General features: G+C 44.2%; 1 protein-coding gene and 1 long non-coding RNA gene across 3 annotated transcripts in view; both read left to right on the forward strand.

Moving 5' to 3' along the window:
* Positions 1 to 21,160, forward strand: part of wdr62 (WD repeat domain 62) — a 71,291-nt gene that overhangs the window by 36,900 nt on the left and 13,231 nt on the right. Inside the window, exons 16-25 of the mRNA XM_052479486.1 lie at positions 875 to 950; positions 1,061 to 1,172; positions 1,387 to 1,450; positions 1,545 to 1,670; positions 7,638 to 7,741; positions 7,923 to 7,990; positions 11,652 to 11,990; positions 12,099 to 12,229; positions 12,673 to 12,776; positions 16,639 to 16,761. Of these exons, the coding sequence (XP_052335446.1) occupies positions 875 to 950; positions 1,061 to 1,172; positions 1,387 to 1,450; positions 1,545 to 1,670; positions 7,638 to 7,741; positions 7,923 to 7,990; positions 11,652 to 11,990; positions 12,099 to 12,229; positions 12,673 to 12,776; positions 16,639 to 16,761 (1,247 nt within the window). The remainder of the gene's footprint in view (positions 1 to 874; positions 951 to 1,060; positions 1,173 to 1,386; positions 1,451 to 1,544; positions 1,671 to 7,637; positions 7,742 to 7,922; positions 7,991 to 11,651; positions 11,991 to 12,098; positions 12,230 to 12,672; positions 12,777 to 16,638; positions 16,762 to 21,160) is intronic.
* Positions 17,657 to 19,596, forward strand: LOC127912537 (uncharacterized). Of its 2 annotated transcripts, XR_008083109.1 has the most exons (4): positions 17,657 to 18,260; positions 18,371 to 18,480; positions 18,701 to 19,030; positions 19,142 to 19,596. It is a non-coding gene; the product is annotated as an uncharacterized LOC127912537 (long non-coding RNA). The 2 variants fall into 2 exon arrangements; XR_008083107.1 differs by lacking the exon at positions 18,371 to 18,480 and having other exon boundaries at positions 17,657 to 17,930; positions 18,591 to 19,030.

The raw sequence follows: 21,160 nt of genomic DNA on the forward strand, positions 1-21,160 counted from the left end.
ACTGGTTTCAATGGTATATGTCTTTTATAAAACAATAGACTACTGGTTTCAATGGTATATGTCTTTTATAAAACAATAGACTACTGGTTTCAATTGTGTATGTCTTTATAAAACAATAGACTACTGGTTTCAGTGGTATGTCTTTTATAAAACAATAGACTACTGGTTTCAATGGTATATGTCTTCATAAAACAATAGACTACTGGTTTCAATGGTATGTCTTCATAAAACAATAGACTACTGGTTTCAATGGTATATGTCTTCATAAAACAATAGACTACTGGTTTCAATGGTATATGTCTGTATAAAACAATAGACTACTGGTTTCAATGGTATATGTCTGTATAAAACAATAGACTACTGGTTTCAATGGTATATGTCTTTATAAAACAATAGACTACTGGTTTCAATGGTATATGTCTTTTATAAAACAATGGACTACTGGTTTCAATGGTATATGTCTTTATAAAACAATAGACTACTGGTTTCAATGGTATATGTCTTTATAAAACAATAGACTACTGGTTTCAATGGTATATGTCTTTATAAAACAATAGACTACTGGTTTCAATGGTATATGTCTTTTATAAAACTGACCCCCGTGTGGAGTGTGCCTGACCCCCATGTGGAGTGTGCCTGACCCCCGTGTGGAGTGTGCCTGACCCCCGTGTGGAGTGTGCCTGACCCCCGTGTGGAGTGTGCCTGACCCCCGTGTGGAGTGTGCCTGACCCCCGTGTGGAGTGTACCTAATCGTAAGACCCCTGACCCCTGTGTAGAGTGTACCTAATCATGACCCCTGACCCCTGTGTAGAGTGTACCTAATCGTGACCCTCATGTAGAGTGTACCTAATTGTGACCCCTGACCCCTGTGTAGAGTGTACAACGTGAAGAGTGGCAAGATGAAGAAGTGTTTCAAAGGTTCTACAAGTGACGACGGAACACTGCTGAAGGTGAGAGGAGACATCGCTATTTGACTTAACGGCACAACCTGTCTCATTAGCTTTCTACTGTAGGGTCAATGTTTCTTATTCCATGGTTTGTTGTCATTGTGTGCCACTAGGTTCAGATGGACCCCGCTGGGATCTACCTAGCAACAAGCTGCTCTGATAAGAGCATCTGTATCTTTGACTATGAGTCAGGAGAGTGTGTGGCCACCTTGTTCGGTCACTCAGGTAGCTCTACTCTTCCTCCCGTCTCTTTGCTCCTCTTCCTCCCGTCTCTTTGATCCTCTTCCTCCCGTCTCTTTGCTCCTCTTCCTCCCGTCTCTTTGCTCCTCTTCCTCCCGTCTCTTTGCTCTGTCTGACTGTGGCCTGTCTCCTCTTCCTCCCGTCTCTTTCCTCCCTCTGACTGTGGCCTGTCTCCTCCTCTTCTTCTTCTACTCCGTAGAGATTGTGACTGGGATGAGGTTCAGCCAGGACTGCAGACACCTCATTACCATATCTGGAGACAGGTAAACATGCCTCTTAGCTAAACTATATATATATATTAGGGCTGTTTTCAGATCCAGTCAGTTTGAGTTGTGTTCGGTGTTTGTCTGTGTCTAGCTGTGTGTTCCTGTGGAGGCTGGACTCCCAGATGACTAACTCTATGAGGAAGAGACTAGCTGAGAGGAAACGGACAGCTGGAGTGACGACTACCGCCAATGCTCCGACCAAGGAGCATCTTATCCGGTATCTACACTGAACTGAAATACAGTTGAAGTCAGAAGTTTACATACACTTAGGTTGGAGTCATTAAAACTAGTTTTTCAACCACTCCACAAATGTTTTATTAACAAACTGTAGTTTCGCCAAGTCGGTTAGGACATCTACTTTGTGCATGACACAAGTATTTTTTCCAACAATTGTTTCCAGACAGATTATTTAATTTATAATTCACTGTATCACAATTCCAGTGGGTCAGAAGTTTACATACACGAAGTTGACTGTGCCTTTAAACAGCTTGGAAAATTCCAGAAAGTAATGTCATGGTTTTAGAAGCTTCTGATAGGCTAATTGGCATAATTTGAGTCAATTGGAGGTGTACCTGTGATTGTATTTCAAGGCCTACCTTCAAACTCAGTGCCTCTTTGCTTCACATCATGGGAAAATCAAAAGAAATCAGAAAGAAAATTGTAGACCTCAAGTCTTGTTCATTCTTGGGAGCAATTTCCAAACACCTGAAGGTACCACGTTCATCTGTACAAACAATAGTACGCAAGTATAAACACCATGGGACCACGCAGCCGTCATACCACTCAGGAAGGAGACTTATTCTGTCTCCTAGAGATGAACGTACTTTGGTACGAAAAATGCAAATCAATCCCAGAACAACAGCAAAGGACCTTGTGAAGATGCTGGAGGAAACGGGTACAAAAGTATCTATATACACAGTAAAACGAGTCCTATATCGACATAACCTGAAATGCCGCTCAGCAAGGAAGAAGTCACTGCTCCAAAACCGCCATTTAAAAAAGCCAGAGTACAGTTTGAAGCTGCACATGGTGACAAATATCGTACTTTTTGGAGAAATGTCCTTTGGTCTGATGAAACAAAAATAAAGCGGTTTGGCCATAATGACCATCGTTATGTTTGGAGGGAAAAGGGGGAGGCTGCAAGCCGAAGAACACCGTGAAGCACCGGGGTGGCAGCATCATGTTGTGTGTTTTTTTTGCTGCAGGAGGGACTGGTGCACTTCACAAAATAGATAGCATCATGAGGAAGGAAAAGCTAGGTCGCAAATGAGTCTTCCAAATGGACAATGACCCCAAGCATACTTCCAAAATTGTGGCAAAATGGCTTAAGGACAACAAAGTCAAGGTATTGAAGTGGCCATCACAAAGCCCTGACCTCAATCCTATAGAACATTTGTGGGCAGAACTGAAAAAGCGTGTGCAAGCAAGGAGGCCTACAAACCTGACTCAGTTAAACCAGCTGTCAGGAGGAATGGGCCAAAATTCACCCAACTTATTGTGGGAATCTTGTGGAAGCCTAGCTGAAATGTTTGACCCAAATTAAGCAATTTGAAGGCAATGCTACCAAATACTAATTGAGTGTATGTAAACTCCTGACCCACTAGGAATGTGATGAAAGAAATAAAAGCTGAAATAAATCATTCTCTCTACTATTATTCTGACATGGGTTAGGGTTCATTTTCTTAAAATTAAGTGGTGATCTGGCCTAAAACAGGGACTTTTTACTAGGGTTAAATGTCAGGAATTGTGATAAACAGAGTTAATAAGTTAATAAAAGATCTCAGAAATGTTTCCAGTTCCCGCCAATATCCAGCAACTTCACACAGCCGCTGAAGAGGAGTGGGACAAAATTCCACAGGCCACAATCAACATCCTGATCAACTCTATGTGAAGGAGATGTCACGCTGCATGAGGCAAATGGTGGTCACACCAGATACTGACTGGTTTTCTGATCCACACCAGATACTGACTGGTTTTCTGATCCACACCAGATACTGACTGGTGTTCTGATCCACACCAGATACTGACTGGTGTTCTGGTCCACACCAGATACTGACTGGTGTTCTGGTCCACACCAGATACTGACTGGTGTTCTGGTCCACACCAGATACTGACTGGTGTTCTGGTCCACACCAGATACTGACTGGTGTTCTGGTCCACACCAGATACTGACTGGTGTTCTGGTCCACACCAGATACTGACTGGTGTTCTGGTCCACACCAGATACTGACTGGTGTTCTGACACCAGATACTGACTGGTGTTCTGGTCCACACCAGATACTGACTGGTGTTCTGGTCCACAAGATACTGACTGGTGTTCTGGTCCACAGATACTGACTGGTGTTCTGGTCCACAAGATACTGACTGGTGTTCTGGTCCACACCAGATACTGACTGGTGTTCTGGTCCACACCAGATACTGACTGGTGTTCTGGTCCACACCAGATACTGACTGGTGTTCTGGTCCACACCAGATACTGACTGGTGTTCTGGTCCACACCAGATACTGACTGGTGTTCTGGTCCACACCAGATACTGACTGGTGTTCTGGTCCACACCAGATACTGACTGGTGTTCTGGTCCACACCAGATACTGACTGGTGTTCTGGTCCACACCAGATACTGACTGGTGTTCTGGTCCACACCAGATACTGACTGGTGTTCTGGTCCACACCAGATACTGACTGGTGTTCTGGTCCACACCAGATACTGACTGGTTTTCGGATCCACGCCCCTACCCTCTTTTGTTGTTGTTAGGGTATCTGTCACCATCAGATGCATTTTGTGAAATCCATAGATTATGGCCTAATGAACTGATTTCCTTATGAACTATAACTCAGTAGCGTCTTTGAAATGGTTGCGTCTTGTGTTTTTTATATATTTGTCTGGGAATACAGATTTGCATCTGTTGGTCACAGATACCTTAAAAAAAACTGGTTTCAGAAAACCAGTCGTACACATCGATCCAGAGCATCCCAAACATGCTCAATGGGAGACATGTCTGGTAACTATGCAGAACATGGAAGAACTGGGACATTTTCAGCTTGCAGGAATTGTGTACAGATCCTTGCGACGTGGGGCCGTGCATTATGCTGAAACATGAGGTGATGGCGGCGGATGAATGGCACGACGACGGGCACTGGGGACGACGACGGGCACTGGGGACGACGACGGGCACTGGGGACGACGACGGGCACTGGGGACGACGACGGGCACTGGGGACGACGACGGGCACTGGGGACGACGACGGGCACTGGGGACGACGACGGGCACTGGGGACGACGACGGGCACTGGGGACGACGACGGGCACTGGGGACGACGACGGGCAACTCAATATTGTTCTTGTTATTAATATTTTTTAATGTTTTGTCACACTAACCGTTTACTAGGGGGACCAGGAGCATTACCCAGACAGTTCAGGGTATTACGGTAGAGTCAATGTGGAGGCTATATACAGGGTGTTACGGTCCAGAATCAATGTGGAGGCTATATACAGGGTATTACGGTACAGAGTCAATGTGGAGGCTATATACAGGGTATTACGGTACAGAGTCAATGTGGAGGCTATATACAGGGTATTACGGTACAGAGTCAATGTGGAGGCTATATACAGGGTATTACGGTGCAGAGTCAATGTGGAGGCTATATACAGGGTATTACGGTACAGAGTCAATGTGGAGGCTATATACAGGGTGTTACGGTCCAGAGTCAATGTGGAGGCTATATACAGGGTATTACAGTACAGAGTCAATGTGGAGGCTATATACAGGGTATTACGGTACAGAGTCAATGTGGAGGCTATATACAGGGTATTACGGTACAGAGTCAATGTGGAGGCTATATACAGGGTATTACGGTACAGAGTCAATGTGGAGGCAATATACAGGGTATTACGGTACAGAGTCAATGTGGAGGCTATATACAGGGTGTTACGGTCCAGAGTCAATGTGGAGGCTATATACAGGGGATCCCGGTACAGATTCAGTGTGGAGGCTATATACAGGGGGTACCGGTACAGAGTCAATGTGGAGGCTATATACAGGGGGTACCGGTACAGAGTCAATGTGGAGGCTATATACAGGGGGTACCGGTACAGAGTCAATGTGGAGGCTATATACAGGGGTACCGGTACAGAGTCAATGTGGAGGCTATATACAGGGGGTACCGGTACAGAGTCAATGTGGAGGCTATATACAGGGAGTACCTGTACAGAGTCAATGTGGAGGCTATATATACAGGGGGTACCGGTACAGAGTCAATGTGGAGGCTATATACAGGGGTACCGGTACAGAGTCTATGTGGAGGCTATATCCAGGGGGTACCGGTACAGAGTATATGTGGAGGCTATATACAGGGGTACCTGTACAGAGTCAATGTGGAGGCTATATACAGGGAGTACCTGTACAGAGTCAATGTGGAGGCTATATACAGGGGGTACCGGTACAGAGTCAATGTGGAGGCTATATACAGGGGTACCGGTACAGAGTCAATGTGGAGGCTATATACAGGGGGTACCGGTACAGAGTCAATGTGGAGGCTATATACAGGGGGTACCGGTACAGAGTCAATGTGGAGGCTATATACAGGGGGTACCGGTACAGAGTCAATGTGGAGGCTATATACAGGGGGTACCGGTACAGAGTCAATGTGTGGGAGCACACATTGAGGTAATATGTACATGTTGGTAAAGTTATTAAAGTGACTGCATAGATAACAGAGAGAACACTGAGGTAACCTGTGTGAGGTAACCTGTGTGAGGTAACCTGTGTGAGGTAACCTGTGTGAGGTAACCTGTGTGAGGTAACCTGTGTGAGGTAACCTGTGTGAGGTAACCTGTGTGAGGTAACCTGTGTGAGGTAACCTGTGTGAGGTGTCTCTGTGTGAGGTGTCTCTGTGTGAGGTGTCTCTGTGTGAGGTGTCTCTGTGTGAGGTGTCTCTGTGTGAGGTGTCTCTGTGTGAGGTATCCCTGTGTGAGGTGTCTCTGTGTGAGGTGTCTCTGTGTGAGGTAACCTGTGTGAGGTGTCCCTGTGTGAGATGTCTCTGTGTGAGGTGTCTCTGTGTGAGGTAACCTGTGTGAGGTAACCCTGTGTGAGGTGTCCCTGTGTGAGGTGTCCCTGTGTGAGGTGTCCCTGTGTGAGGTGTCCCTGTGTGAGGTGTCCCTGTGTGAGGTGTCCCTGTGTGAGGTGTCTCTGTGTGAGGTGTCTCTGTGTGAGGTAACCTTTGTGAGGTGTCTGTGTGAGGTAACCTGTGTCAGGTGTCTCTGTGTGAGGTGTCTCTGTGTGAGGTAACCTGTGTGAGGTAACCTGTGTGAGGTAACCTGTGTGAGGTAACCTGTGTGAGGTAACCTGTGTGAGGTGTCTCTGTGTGAGGTGTCTCTGTGTGAGGTGTCTCTGTGTGAGGTAACCCTGTGAGGTAACCCTGTGTGAGGTGTCTCTGTGTGAGGTAACCTGTGTGAGGTGTCTCTGTGTGAGGTAACCTGTGTGAGGTGTCCCTGTGTGAGGTGTCTCTGTGTGAGGTGTCTCTGTGTGAGGTAACCCTGTGTGAGGTAACCCTGTGTGAGGTGTCCCTGTGTGAGGTGTCCCTGTGTGAGGTGTCCCTGTGTGAGGTGTCCCTGTGTGAGGTGTCCCTGTGTGAGGTGTCCCTGTGTGAGGTGTCTCTGTGTGAGGTGTCTCTGTGTGAGGTGTCTCTGTGTGAGGTAACCTTTGTGAGGTGTCTGTGTGAGGTAACCTGTGTCAGGTGTCTCTGTGTGAGGTGTCTCTGTGTGAGGTAACCTGTGTGAGGTAACCTGTGTGAGGTAACCTGTGTGAGGTAACCTGTGTGAGGTGTCTCTGTGTGAGGTAACCTGTGTGAGGTGTCTGTGTGAGGTAACCTGTGTGAGGTAACCTGTGTGAGGTAACCTGTGTGAGGTAACCTGTGTGAGGTAACCTGTGTGAGGTAACCTGTGTGAGGTGTCTCTGTGTGAGGTAACCTGTGTGAGGTAACCTGTGTGAGGTAACCTGTGTGAGGTAACCTGTGTGAGGTAACCTGTGTGAGGTAACCTGTGTGAGGTGTCTCTGTGTGAGGTAACCTGTGTGAGGTGTCTGTGTGAGGTGTCTCTGTGTGAGGTAACCTGTGTGAGGTGTCTCTGTGTGAGGTAACCTGTGTCAGGTGTCTCTGTGTGAGTTGTCTGTTTCTCTTTGTCCAGGAGAGAGACCTTCATCAGTGTGCCATTGGGCCACCTCCCCCAGGCAGGAGAGGAAGAGGAGGAAGATGATCCCAGGACTCCTGCTAGATGTGACATCACTCATGGTGAGTCCGCTCATTTTAACTTAGGGACATAAGAGTGTGGAATTTAATTAATTAAGAAAAAGTTAATTTGCTATTTAACAACCATTCGCCATGCCACAAGCTCAGAGAAAGGGAAATTGTTGGAATTTGCAACAGACTTTGGGATTTAATCAATGTTTTAACATCAATGTGTCTCCTCCAGACTTCCTTGCTCTAGACCCCATGGTTCCACAGACCAACGGCAAACTGCCCATGTGGGCCAGGAAACTGGTGAGTCTTCCCGAAACCATATAGTCTATATCAGGGTTGCCCAAATCCTGTCCTGGAGGGTCGGCACACTACTGGTTTTCATCCCCTCTCCTTTTAATTTTTTATTTATTTTTTAACCTTTATTTAACCAGGCAAGTCAGTTAAGAACATATTCTTATTTTCAATGACGGCCTGGGAACAGTGGGTTAACTGCCTGTTCAGGGGCAGAACGACAGATTTGTACCTTGTCAGCTCGGGGGTTTGAACTCGCAACCTTCCGGGTCCTAGTCCAACGCTAGGTGCTAACCTGATCTGGGGGATGCACTAGGCTACGCTGCCGCCCCAATCGGGGACTAATTAAATTAACTACCGGTAGAAACAAAACAAAAAACTTGATGTTTTCGGCTCTCCATGTCCGGAATTGAATAGGCCTGATGGACATGTCTCTGGGATTTGTCTTAATACTAGCCTGGATAAGATTAATAGTAGCCTGGATAAGATTCATAGTAGCCTGGATAAGATTAATACTAGCCTGGATAAGATTCATAGTAGCCTGGATAAGATTAATAGTAGCCTGGATAAGATTAATACTAGCCTGGATAAGATTAATACTAGCCTGGATAAGATTCATACTAGCCTGGATAAGATTCATACTAGCCTGGATAAGATTAATAGTAGCCTGGATAAGATTCATAGTAGCCTGGATAAGATTAATACTAGCCTGGATAAGATTAATACTAGCCTGGATAAGATTCATAGTAGCCTGGATAAGATTCATAGTAGCCTGGATAAGATTCATAGTAGCCTGGATAAGATTCATAGTAGCCTGGATAAGATTCATAGTAGCCTGGATAAGATTCATAGTAGCCTGGATAAGATTTATAGTAGCCTGGATAAAATTCATAGTAGATTAATAGTAGCCTGGATAAGATTAATACTAGCCTGGATAAGATTCATAGTAGCCTGGATAAGATTCATAGTAGCCTGGATAAGATTCATAGTAGCCTGGATAAGATTCATAGTAGCCTGGATAAGATTCATAGTAGCCTGGATAAGATTCATAGTAGCCTGGATAAGATTCATAGTAGCCTGGATAAGATTCATAGTAGCCTGGATAAGATTCATAGTAGCCTGGATAAGATTCATAGTAGCCTGGATAAGATTTATAGTAGCCTGGATAAAATTCATAGTAGATTAATAGTAGCCTGGATAAGATTCATAGTAGCCTGGATAAAATTCATAGTACCCTGGATAAAATTCATAGTAGCCTGGATAAAATTCATAGTAGATTAATAGTAGCCTGGATAAGATTAATAATAGCCTGGATAAGATTAATAATAGCCTGGATAAGATTAATACTAGCCAGGATAAGATTAATACTAGCCAGGATAAGATTAATAGTAGCCTGGATAAGATTAATACTAGCCAGGATAAGATTAATACTAGCCTGGATAAGATTAATAGTAGCCTGGATAAGATTAATACTAGCCTGGATAAGATTAATACTAGCCTGGATAAGATTAATACTAGCCTGGATAAGATTAATACTAGCCTGGATAAGATTAATAGTAGCCTGGATAAGATTAATACTAGCCTGGATAAGATTAATAGTAGCCTGGATAAGATTAATACTAGCCTGGATAAGATTAATACTAGCCTGGATAAGATTAATACTAGCCTGGATAAGATTAATACTAGCCTGGATAAGATTAATAGTAGCCTGGATAAGATTAATACTAGCCTGGATAAGATTAATAGTAGCCTGGATAAGATTAATAGTAGCCTGGATAAGATTAATAGTAGCCTGGATAAGATTAATAGTAGCCTGGATAAGATTAATAGTAGCCTGGATAAGATTAATAGTAGCCTGGATAAGATTAATAGTAGAGCAGTGTTCCGTCGTCACACAAAACTGAGACGTGTCCGTGACAGGCATTGTTGTTACCGTAGCTTTATACATAAGGACAAGCACCACCACCAATCAGCCTACACCACTGTACACATACCCGTTGTTACTATGACAACCTGTCTTGTCGGTAAATGACTGCTGTCTGAATGCACACATCCTATTTGGTCACATGTAACTTGCTGTTTTGACAGTCAATCATTTAAAAAAAATATAGAAAGAAATTCAAAAACACATTTTGTCTGCAGTGTGAACGAGGCTTTATCGACTTACCCAGAAAGACTTGCAGTTGTAATCGCTGCCAAAGGTGATTCAAACGTATTGACTCATAGGTTTGAATACCTATGTAACTTAGCGTTCTGCTGTATGTTAAGTAGAGGGGTATGAATACCTTCTGAATGCACTGGCTGTATGTTAAGTAGAGGGGTATGAATACCTTCTGAATGCACTGGCTGTATGTTAAGTAGAGGGGTATGAATACCGTCTGAATGCACTGGCTGTATGTTAAGTAGAGGGGTATGAATACCTTCTGAATGCACTGGCTGTATGTTAAGTAGAGGGGTATGAATACCTTCTGAAAGCACTGGCTGTATGTTAAGTAGAGGGGTATGAATACCTTCTGAATGCACTGGCTGTATGTTAAGTAGAGGGGTATGAATACCTTCTGAATGCACTGGCTGTATGTTAAGTAGAGGGGTATGAATACCGTCTGAATGCACTGGCTGTATGTTAAGTAGAGGGGTATGAATACCTTCTGAATGCACTGGCTGTATGTTAAGTAGAGGGGTATGAATACCTTCTGAATGCACTGGCTGTATGTTAAGTAGAGGGGTATGGATACCTTCTGAATGCACTGGCTGTATGTTAAGTAGAGGGGTATGAATATCTTCAGAAAGCACTGGCTGTATGTTAAGTAGAGGGGTATGAATACCTTCTGAAAGCACTGGCTGTATGTTATTAAGTAGAGGGGTATGAATACCTTCTGAATGCACTGGCTGTATGTTATTAAGTAGAGGGGTATGAATACCTTCTGAATGCACTGGCTGTATGTTATTAAGTAGAGGGGTATGAATACCTTCTGAAAGCACTGGCTGTATGTTATTAAGTAGAGGGGTATGAATACCTTCTGAATGCACTGGCTGTATGTTATTAAGTAGACGGGTATGAATACCTTCTGAAAGCACTGGCTGTATGTTAAGTAGAGGGGTATGAATACCTTCTGAATGCACTGGCTGTATGTTAAGTAGAGGGGTATGAATACCTTCTGAATGCACTGGCTGTATGTTAAGTAGAGGGGTATGAATACCTTCTGAAAGCACTGGCTGTATGTTAAGTAGAGGGGTATGAATACCTTCTGAAAGCACTGGCTGTATGTTAAGTAGAGGGGTATGAATACCGTCTGAATGCACTGGCTGTATGTTAAGTAGAGGGGTATGAATACCGTCTGAATGCACTGGCTGTATGTTAAGTAGAGGGGTATGAATACCTTCTGAATGCACTGGCTGTATGTTAAGTAGAGGGGTATGAATACCTTCTGAATGCACTGGCTGTATGTTAAGTAGAGGGGTATGAATACCTTCTGAATGCACTGGCTGTATGTTAAGTAGAGGGGTATGAATACCTTCTGAATGTACTGGCTGTATGTTAAGTGTTGTGACTCAGTCTTGTGGCAGTTCCCTCACTCTGATGGTCGGATGTTGCCTCTCTGGCTGTGTTGGCATTGTGCACTTTAACAGAGCCTTTTTGTGATTTGAGATGGTCTCGCTGTTATGTCAGGGTCCTGCAGCAGGCACCACTGTTCTCCCTGCCGAGCTCCAGCCAGCACACCTCCAGCCGCGCGGGCGCTGGGCAGAGCACCTCAACCCCCTGGCCATCCGCTCTGTCCTGGAGACACACAGCCTTCAGCGCCCTCTCTCCCCCACCCCCCGCAGAGCAGAGGGACCAGGAGAGGAGGAGGAGGAAGATGAGGAGGAAGATTCATACTTCCACCCTCAGAGCCTGGACAGCCTGCTTGGAGAGGAGGAGGAAGAAGATGTGGCAGTGGTGGAGGAGGAGGAAGATGTGGTGGTGGAGGAGGAGGAAGATGTGGTGGAAGATGACGACAACGAAGATCAGGTCTGTTTAAAGAGATACTTCACTCAAAAAATAATTTTAAATATAAAAAAATAATATTGTTGTCACTCAGTCCAGGCAAACAACACATTAACATATGTTATTATTTAGGGTTCTGGGTGTCTTCAGAGGCCTGGGTTCCTGGCCCTACCGGACAGTGACGACATGTTTGGTCCAGGCCTCAGTAGCTACGTTCTTTACCCGGCTAACAGCACCACGCTGTCCACTGGAGGAGGAGAGGGGTGAGTCAGAGTGGATCTGTCTGGTTGGGACATCTAGTTACTGTTTCTCTCAAAATGAGTTGGATGTGGGGACGCTTTGTGTATGAGGTTATAGTTGTTTATGTAGGGCTGCTTTGTGTGTGTGTGTGTGTGTGTGTGTGTGTGTGTGTGTGTGTGTGTGTGGGTGTGTGGGTGGTACATACATGCATACATGCATACATGCATACATACATAATTATATTTATCCTAAATCACAAATGTACCTAATTTGATTGATAAATAGGAAGTCATCGATGGAACCTGGGAGTTTACTTTCTCACATATTAGCATTAATAACAGATCAGCTGCTGGTCATTCTGAAATAACCTCAGTCTCCAGTTCTCTAGTCTTTAAACGGTCAGATACACGAGTCAGTCTGACTCTGGTAGATACAACGACAACTAAAAGTGTGTGTGTGTGTGCAGTGAGTTTGGCCAGCGGCAGCAGGGCTGGGGAGGAGAGGACGAGCTGAGTCCAGACAGCGCCTGTTGTGTTGGTTCTGCAGAGAGCCAGGACCAACCCCAGGATGGTAGGACGAGTACACACGACTACTATAGTACAATTACTACCACTGCTCTATTATAATACTACTACTCTACTAACACCACTAAATATAGTAATATACTACTACAATACTACCACTACACTAATATACTACTACCACTACACTAATATACTACTCCTACAATACTAATATACTACTACCACTACACTAATATACCACGACCACTACACTAATCTACCACTACACTAATATACCACTACCACTACACTAATATACCACTACACTAATATACCACTACACTAATATACCACTACACTAATATACCACTACACTAATATACTACTACCACTACACTAATATACCACTACACTAATATACCACTACACTAATATACCACTACACTAATATACCACTACACTAATATACTACTACCACTACACTAATATACTACTACTACAATACTACCATTACAATACTAATATACTACTACCACTACACTAATATACCACTACACTAATATACCACTACCACTACACTAATATACCACTACCACTACACTAATATACTACTACCACTACACTAATATACTACTACCACTACACTCATATACTACTACCATTACACTCATATACCACTACCACTACACTCATATACCACTACACTCATATACCACTACCACTACACTCATATACCACTACCACTACACTCATATACCACTACCACTACACTAATATACCACTACACTAATATACCACTACACTAATATACCACTACACTAATATACTAATACCACTACACTCATATACCACTACCACTACACTCATATACCACTACCACTACACTAATATACCACTACACTAATATACCACTACACTAATATACTAATACCACTACACTAATATACTACTACCACTACACTAATATACCACTACCACTACACTAATATACTACTACACTAATATACTACTACACTAATATACCACTACACTAATATACTACTACCACTACACTAATATACTACTACCACTACACTAATATACCACTACCACTACACTAATATACTACTACCACTACACTAATATACTACTACCACTACACTAATATACCACTACACTAATATACTAATACCACTACACTAATATACCACTACCACTACACTAATATACTACTACACTAATATACTACTACCACTACACTAATATACCACTACACTAATATACTACTACCACTACACTAATATACCACTACCACTACACTAATATACCACTACCACTACACTAATATACCACTACACTAATATACTACTACCACTACAGTAATATACTACTACACTAATATACTACTACCACTACCATTGCACTAGTGCCTCTACTATCTCTATTACTACTGTAGATACTGACTCCTCTCGTCTCCCCAGAAAACCCACTGTAGATACTGACTCCTTGACTCGTCTCCCCCGCTGACACTAGATACTGACTCCTCTCGAAAGACCAGAATTGTACCCCTGTAGATACTGACTCCCACCAGGTCTCAATATGGATCTCCCCTGTAGATACTGACTCCTCTCCTCCCTCTCCTCTTGTCTCCCCTACAGATACTGACTCCTCCTTGTCTCCCCCTGTCTCCCTGTAGATACTGACTCCTCTCGTCTCCCCCTGTAGATACTGACTCCCTCTCGTCTCCCCTGCAGATACTGACTCCTCTCCTCTCCCCTACAGATACTCCCCTCCTCTCCTCCCTAGATACTGACTCCTCTCGTCTCCCCCTCATCTCCCCCTGTAGATACTGACTCCTCTCGTCTCCCCCTACAGATACTGACTCCTCTCCTCTCGATACTCCCCTGTAGATACTGACTCCTCTCGTCTCTGTCTCCCCCCCCTGTAGATACTGACTCCTCTCCTCTCCCCTCCCCAGATACTGACTCCTCTCCTCCCCCTGTCTGACTCCTCTCCCCCCCCTGTAGATACTGACTCCTCTCGTCTCCCCTGTCTCCCCTCTCGTAGATACTGACTCCTCTCGTCTCCCCCCTACAGTCTCCCCTGTCTCCCCCAGATACTGACTCCTCTCGTCTCGTCCCCCTGTAGATACTGACTCCTCTCGACTCTCGTCTCCCCTGTAGATACTGACTCCTCTCTCGTCTCCCCCTGTCTCCCCCTCCCCCCTAGATACTGACTCCTCTCGTCTCTCGATACTGACTCCTCTCTCCCCTGTAGATACTGACTCCTCTCCTCTCGACTCTCGTCTCCCCTGTAGATACTGACTCCTCTCCTCTCGTCTCCCCCTGTAGATACTGACTCCTCTCCTCTCCCCTGTCTACGTCTCCCCTCTGTAGATACTGACTCCTCTCTCCCCTCTACTGACTCTCGTCGTCTCCCCTGTAGATACTGACTCCTCTCCTCTGTAGATACTGACGTCTCCCCCTGTAGATACTGACTCCCCCTCGTCTCCCCCTGTAGATACTGACTCCTCTCGTCTCGTCTCCCCCTGTAGATACTGACTCCTCTCGTCTCGTCTCCCCCTGTAGATACTGACTCCTCTCGTCTCGTCTCCCCCTGTAGATACTGACTCCTCTCGTCTCGTCTCCCCCTGTAGATACTGACTCCTCTCGTCTCCCCCCTGTAGATACTGACTCCTCTCGTCTCCCCCTGTAGATACTGACTCCTCTCGTCTCCCCCTGTAGATACTGACTCCTCTCGTCTCCCCCTGTAGATACTGACTCCTCTCGTCTCCCCCTGTAGATACTGACTCCTCTCGTCTCCCCCTGTAGATACTGACTCCTCTCGTCTCCCCCTGTAGATACTGACTCCTCTCGTCTCCCCCTGTAGATACTGACTCCTCTCCTCTACTGTCTCCCCCCCCCCTGTAGATACTGACTCCTCTCCTCTCGTCTCCCCTGTAGATACTGACTCCTCTCCTCTCGTCTCCCCCTGTAGATACTGACTCCTCTCGTCTCCCTGTAGATCTCCCCCTGTAGATACTGACTCTCTCTCCCTGTAGTCTCGTCTCCCCCTGTAGATACTGACTCCTCTCGTCTCGTCTCCCCCTGTAGATACTGACTCCTCTCCTCTCGTCTCCCCCTGTAGATACTGACTCCTCTCCTCTCGTCTCCCCCTGTAGATACTGACTCCTCTCCTCTCGTCTCCCCTGTAGATACTGACTCCTCTCCTCTCGTCTCCCCCCTGTAGATACTGACTCCTCTCGTCTCGTCTCCCCCTGTAGATACTGACTCCTCTCCTCTCGTCTCCCCCTGTAGATACTGACTCCTCTCCTCTCGTCTCGTCTCCCCCTGTAGATACTGACTCCTCTCCTCTCGTCTCCCCTGTAGATACTGACTCCTCTCGTCTCGTCTCCCCCTGTAGATACTGACTCCTCTCCTCTCGTCTCCCCCTGTAGATACTGACTCCTCTCCTCTCGTCTCCCCCTGTAGATACTGACTCCTCTCCTCTCGTCTCCCCCTGTAGATACTGACTCCTCTCCTCTCGTCTCCCCCTGTAGATACTGACTCCTCTCTCCTCCCCCTGTAGATACTGACTCCTCTCGTCTCCTCCCCTGTAGATACTGACTCCTCTCCTCTCGTCTCCCCCTGTAGATACTGACTCCTCTCGTCTCGTCTCCCCTGTAGATACTGACTCCTCTCGTCTCCCCCCCTGTAGATACTGACTCCTCTCGTCTCCCCCTGTAGATACTGACTCCCCCCTGTAGATACTGACTCCTCTCCTCTCGTCTCGTCTCCCCCTGTAGATACTGACTCCTCTCGTCTCCCCCTGTAGGTACTGACTCCTCTCGTCTCCCCCTGTAGGTACTGACTCCTCTCGTCTCCCCCTGTAGATACTGACTCCTCTCGTCTCCCCCTGTAGATACTGACTCCTCTCGTCTCCCCCTGTAGATACTGACTCCCTGAGCCAGGTGAGTTCTACAGGTAGTTCTGGAGTGGAGGAAGAGGAGGAAGATCCACAGACACTCCTTAGACAACACTTTGACACCATGGCCAACCACCTGAGCAACGAGGGTACGGATGATGATGATGATGATGATGATGATGATGGTGATGTATTGAGCCACAAACCTCTTATCTGGGTCAGAGTATGTGAGTCGAGCGGTCGGAAATCTCTCCTCGCTCACAGAGCGGCGAGCAACTGCCCCAGTTGTTCCACGTCCTTCCCCAACCACCCCTCGCTCACAGAGGGGCGAGCAACTGCCCCAGTTGTTCCACGTCCTTCCCCAACCTCTCCTCGCTCACAGAGCGGCGAGCAACTGCCCCAGTTGTTCCACGTCCTTCTCCAACCTCTCCTCGCTCACAGAGGGGCGAGCAACTGCCCCAGTTATCCCACGTCCTTCTCCAACCACCCCTCGCTCACAGAGGGGCGAACAACTGCCCCAGTTGTTCCACGTCCTTCTCCAACCTCTCCTCGCTCACAGAGGGGCGAGCAACTGCCCCAGTTATCCCACGTCCTTCTCCAACCTCTCCTCGCTCACAGAGGGGCGAGCAACTGCCCCAGTTATCCCACGTCCTTCCCCAACCACCCCTCGCTCACAGAGGGGCGAGCAACTGCCCCAGTTATCCCACGTCCTTCCCCAACCACCCCTCGCTCACAGAGCGGCGAGCAACTGCCCCAGTTATCCCACGTCCTTCCCCAACCACCCCTCGCTCACAGAGGGGCGAGCAACTGCCCCAGTTATCCCACGTCCTTCCCCAACCACCCCTCGCTCACAGAGCGGCGAGCAACTGCCCCAGTTATCCCACGTCCTTCCCCAACCACCCCTCGCTCACAGAGAATGAAACTGCCGCCATTCCAAATTGGCTCCATTGATTAAAATCACCTTTTTAACGAACACCAAACTACCTGGATCTACCAAGCCATACGAATGAGAAGTATCGTAATAATCAACATGAACACTGTAACTGTAAGAAGTGGTTATATTTTAAACAGCATATAAATATAAACCACTGTAAATAGGTCAGGAGCCAGACAGGGAGTCTAAGAAGGAGTTCATTATTTAGTCTATATTATTATTCATCTATTATTCCAAGGCTATAGCTTATACATATATAAACCACTGTAAATAGGTCAGGAGCCAGACAGGGAGTCTAAGAAGGAGTTCATTATTTAGTCTATATTATTATTCATCTATTATTCCAAGGCTATAGCTTATACATATATAAACCACTGTAAATAGGTCAGGAGCCAGACAGGGAGTCTAAGAAGGAGTTCATTATTTAGCCTATATTATTATTCATCTATTATTCCAAGGCTATAGCTTATACATATATAAACCACTGTAAATAGGTCAGGAGCCAGACAGGGAGTCTAAGAAGGAGTTCATTATTTAGCCTATATTATTATTCATCTATTATTCCAAGGCTATAGCTTATACATATATAAACCACTGTAAATAGGTCAGGAGCCAGACAGGGAGTCTAAGAAGGAGTTCATTATTTAGCCTATATTATTATTCATCTATTATTCCAAGGCTATAGCTTATACATATATAAACCACTGTAAATAGGTCAGGAGCCAGACAGGGAGTCTAAGAAGGAGTTCATTATTTAGCCTATATTATTATTAATCTATTATTCCAAGGCTATAGCTTATACATATATAAACCACTGTAAATAGGTCAGGAGCCAGACAGGGAGTCTAAGAAGGAGTTCATTATTTAGCCTATATTATTATTCATCTATTATTCCAAGGCTATAGCTTATACATATATAAACCACTGTAAATAGGTCAGGAGCCAGACAGGGAGTCTAAGAAGGAGTTCATTATTTAGCCTATATTATTATTAATCTATTATTCCAAGGCTATAGCTTATACATATATAAACCACTGTAAATAGGTCAGGAGCCAGACAGGGAGTCTAAGAAGGAGTTCATTATTTAGTCTATATTATTATTCATCTATTATTCCAAGGCTATAGCTTATACATATATAAACCACTGTAAATAGGTCAGGAGCCAGACAGGGAGTCTAAGAAGGAGTTCATTATTTAGCCTATATTATTATTCATCTATTATTCCAAGGCTATAGCTTATACATATATAAACCACTGTAAATAGGTCAGGAGCCAGACAGGGAGTCTAAGAAGGAGTTCATTATTTAGTCTATATTATTATTCATCTATTATTCCAAGGCTATAGCTTATACATATATAAACCACTGTAAATAGGTCAGGAGCCAGACAGGGAGTCTAAGAAGGAGTTCATTATTTAGTCTATATTATTATTCATCTATTATTCCAAGGCTATAGCTTATACATATATAAACCACTGTAAATAGGTCAGGAGCCAGACAGGGAGTCTAAGAAGGAGTTCATTATTTAGTCTATATTATTATTAATCTCATTATTCCAAGGCTATAGCTTATACATATATAAACCACTGTAAATAGGTCAGGAGCCAGACAGGGAGTCTAAGAAGGAGTTCATTATTTAGTCTATATTATTATTCATCTATTATTCCAAGGCTATAGCTTATACATATATAAACCACTGTAAATAGGTCAGGAGCCAGACAGGGAGTCTAAGAAGGAGTTCATTATTTAGCCTATATTATTATTCATCTATTATTCCAAGGCTATAGCTTATACATATATAAACCACTGTAAATAGGTCAGGAGCCAGACAGGGAGTCTAAGAAGGAGTTCATTATTTAGCCTATATTATTATTCATCTATTATTCCAAGGCTATAGCTTATACATATATAAACCACTGTAAATAGGTCAGGAGCCAGACAGGGAGTCTAAGAAGGAGTTCATTATTTAGTCTATATTATTATTCATCTATTATTCCAAGGCTTATAAAGAAATGCGGTGTGACGCCTTTGCGAGAGCGACACACTAGGCTGGCAGGGACATTAAGCGCTCAGCATTTAAACATATTGTTGTATTAAGTATATATTATTATACTGTATTAATTAATAAATAGTAATAATTCATTAGTAATTAACCATATACTGTACTGTATTAATTAATAAGTAGTAATAATTCATTAGTAATTAATAATATACTGTACTGTATTAATTAATAAGTAGTAATAATTCATTAGTAATTAATAATATACTGTACTGTATTAATTAATAAGTAGTAATAATTAATTAGTAATTAATAATATACTGTACTGTATTAATTAATAAGTAGTAATAATTCATTAGTAATTAATAATATACTGTACTGTATTAATTAATAAGTAGTAATAATTAATTAGTAATTAATAATATACTGTACTGTATTAATTAATAAGTAGTAATAATTAATTAGTAATTAATAATATACTGTACTGTATTAATTAATAAGTAGTAATAATTCATTAGTCATTAATAATATACTGTACTGTATTAATAAGTAGTAATAATTAATTAGTAATTAATAATGTACTGTATTAATTATAGTTTATAAATTGAACATAGGCTGTGATTTACTTTGAATGAAAATGAAAACGGCCTTTTTATTAGGTTCAGTCTACAGTTCCTTCTCTGAATTCACGTGTAGAAACACCAGTTAGACCCGGAGTCTGTCTTCAGGCTCGTGTGACGTGTCCGGGGAGCCGGCCAGCAGGGGAGAATATCCTCTCGGCGCTGACGGAGCCACTGGGGATGCGAAACACCCTTCAGCCCACGCCAGGCCGGGATGCAGATTTTGTATTTTTTTTTTTTTTTTTAAGTAGGCCTAAAGGTTTTTAGGCACAATAGAGCTATCATAACGGAAAGCTGCAATATGACAGGCCTATTGTGGCAAAAGCAATTATACCCCATTGTATAGATAATATACCGTTTTAAGACTGGGTCTGCCCAACCCTCTTCCTGGAGATCTACTGTCCTGTAGGCTTTCAGTCCAACCCTCTTCCCGGAGATCTACTGTCCTGTAGGTCTATAGCAGCAGACGAGTAGACGACAAATGCATGCTGGGCCGGGCGTCCCCTGAACTCATGAAGTGCGCTATACTGGCGCTAAATTGTAGCGGGTGAGAAGGTCTTTGGGGAAACTCGCTCCGCGCTGCAGGCGAGTTGGACAGGCTCCGCTCCAGCTCACATACTCTGGTCTGGGTCTAACCCGAAGTACGTATCTCAGAACATCGTAGCACCATTAGGTGTGAAAACTTGACTTATCCAGTTTCTGCCCACTGCTTGGAGGCAGGCCACTCGATTTCGTCTCTGTGTTATATTGGCTTCGAACATGTCACCCTCCCTAGGAGAGGGGGTGACCTCGACAATTTATTGTTAAAACGAGAGGCTGCCTGGATCTTTAATTTAAAGACGCTTGCGCCCTTCGTTCTCAACGTAGACTTCGATCTGAAGCCATTCTTGTGATTATTGTGACTTCTTCCATTGTAATTGTGTGTAAACTTGTACAGTCAAATGAATCTATGATCGTATGCTCTCCTTTTGTTTGTATGCTGTTCTTTGTATGACA

The sequence above is a fragment of the Oncorhynchus keta genome, chromosome 1 (assembly GCF_023373465.1).
Source record: "Oncorhynchus keta strain PuntledgeMale-10-30-2019 chromosome 1, Oket_V2, whole genome shotgun sequence".
Taxonomy (NCBI): Eukaryota; Metazoa; Chordata; class Actinopteri; order Salmoniformes; family Salmonidae; genus Oncorhynchus; species Oncorhynchus keta.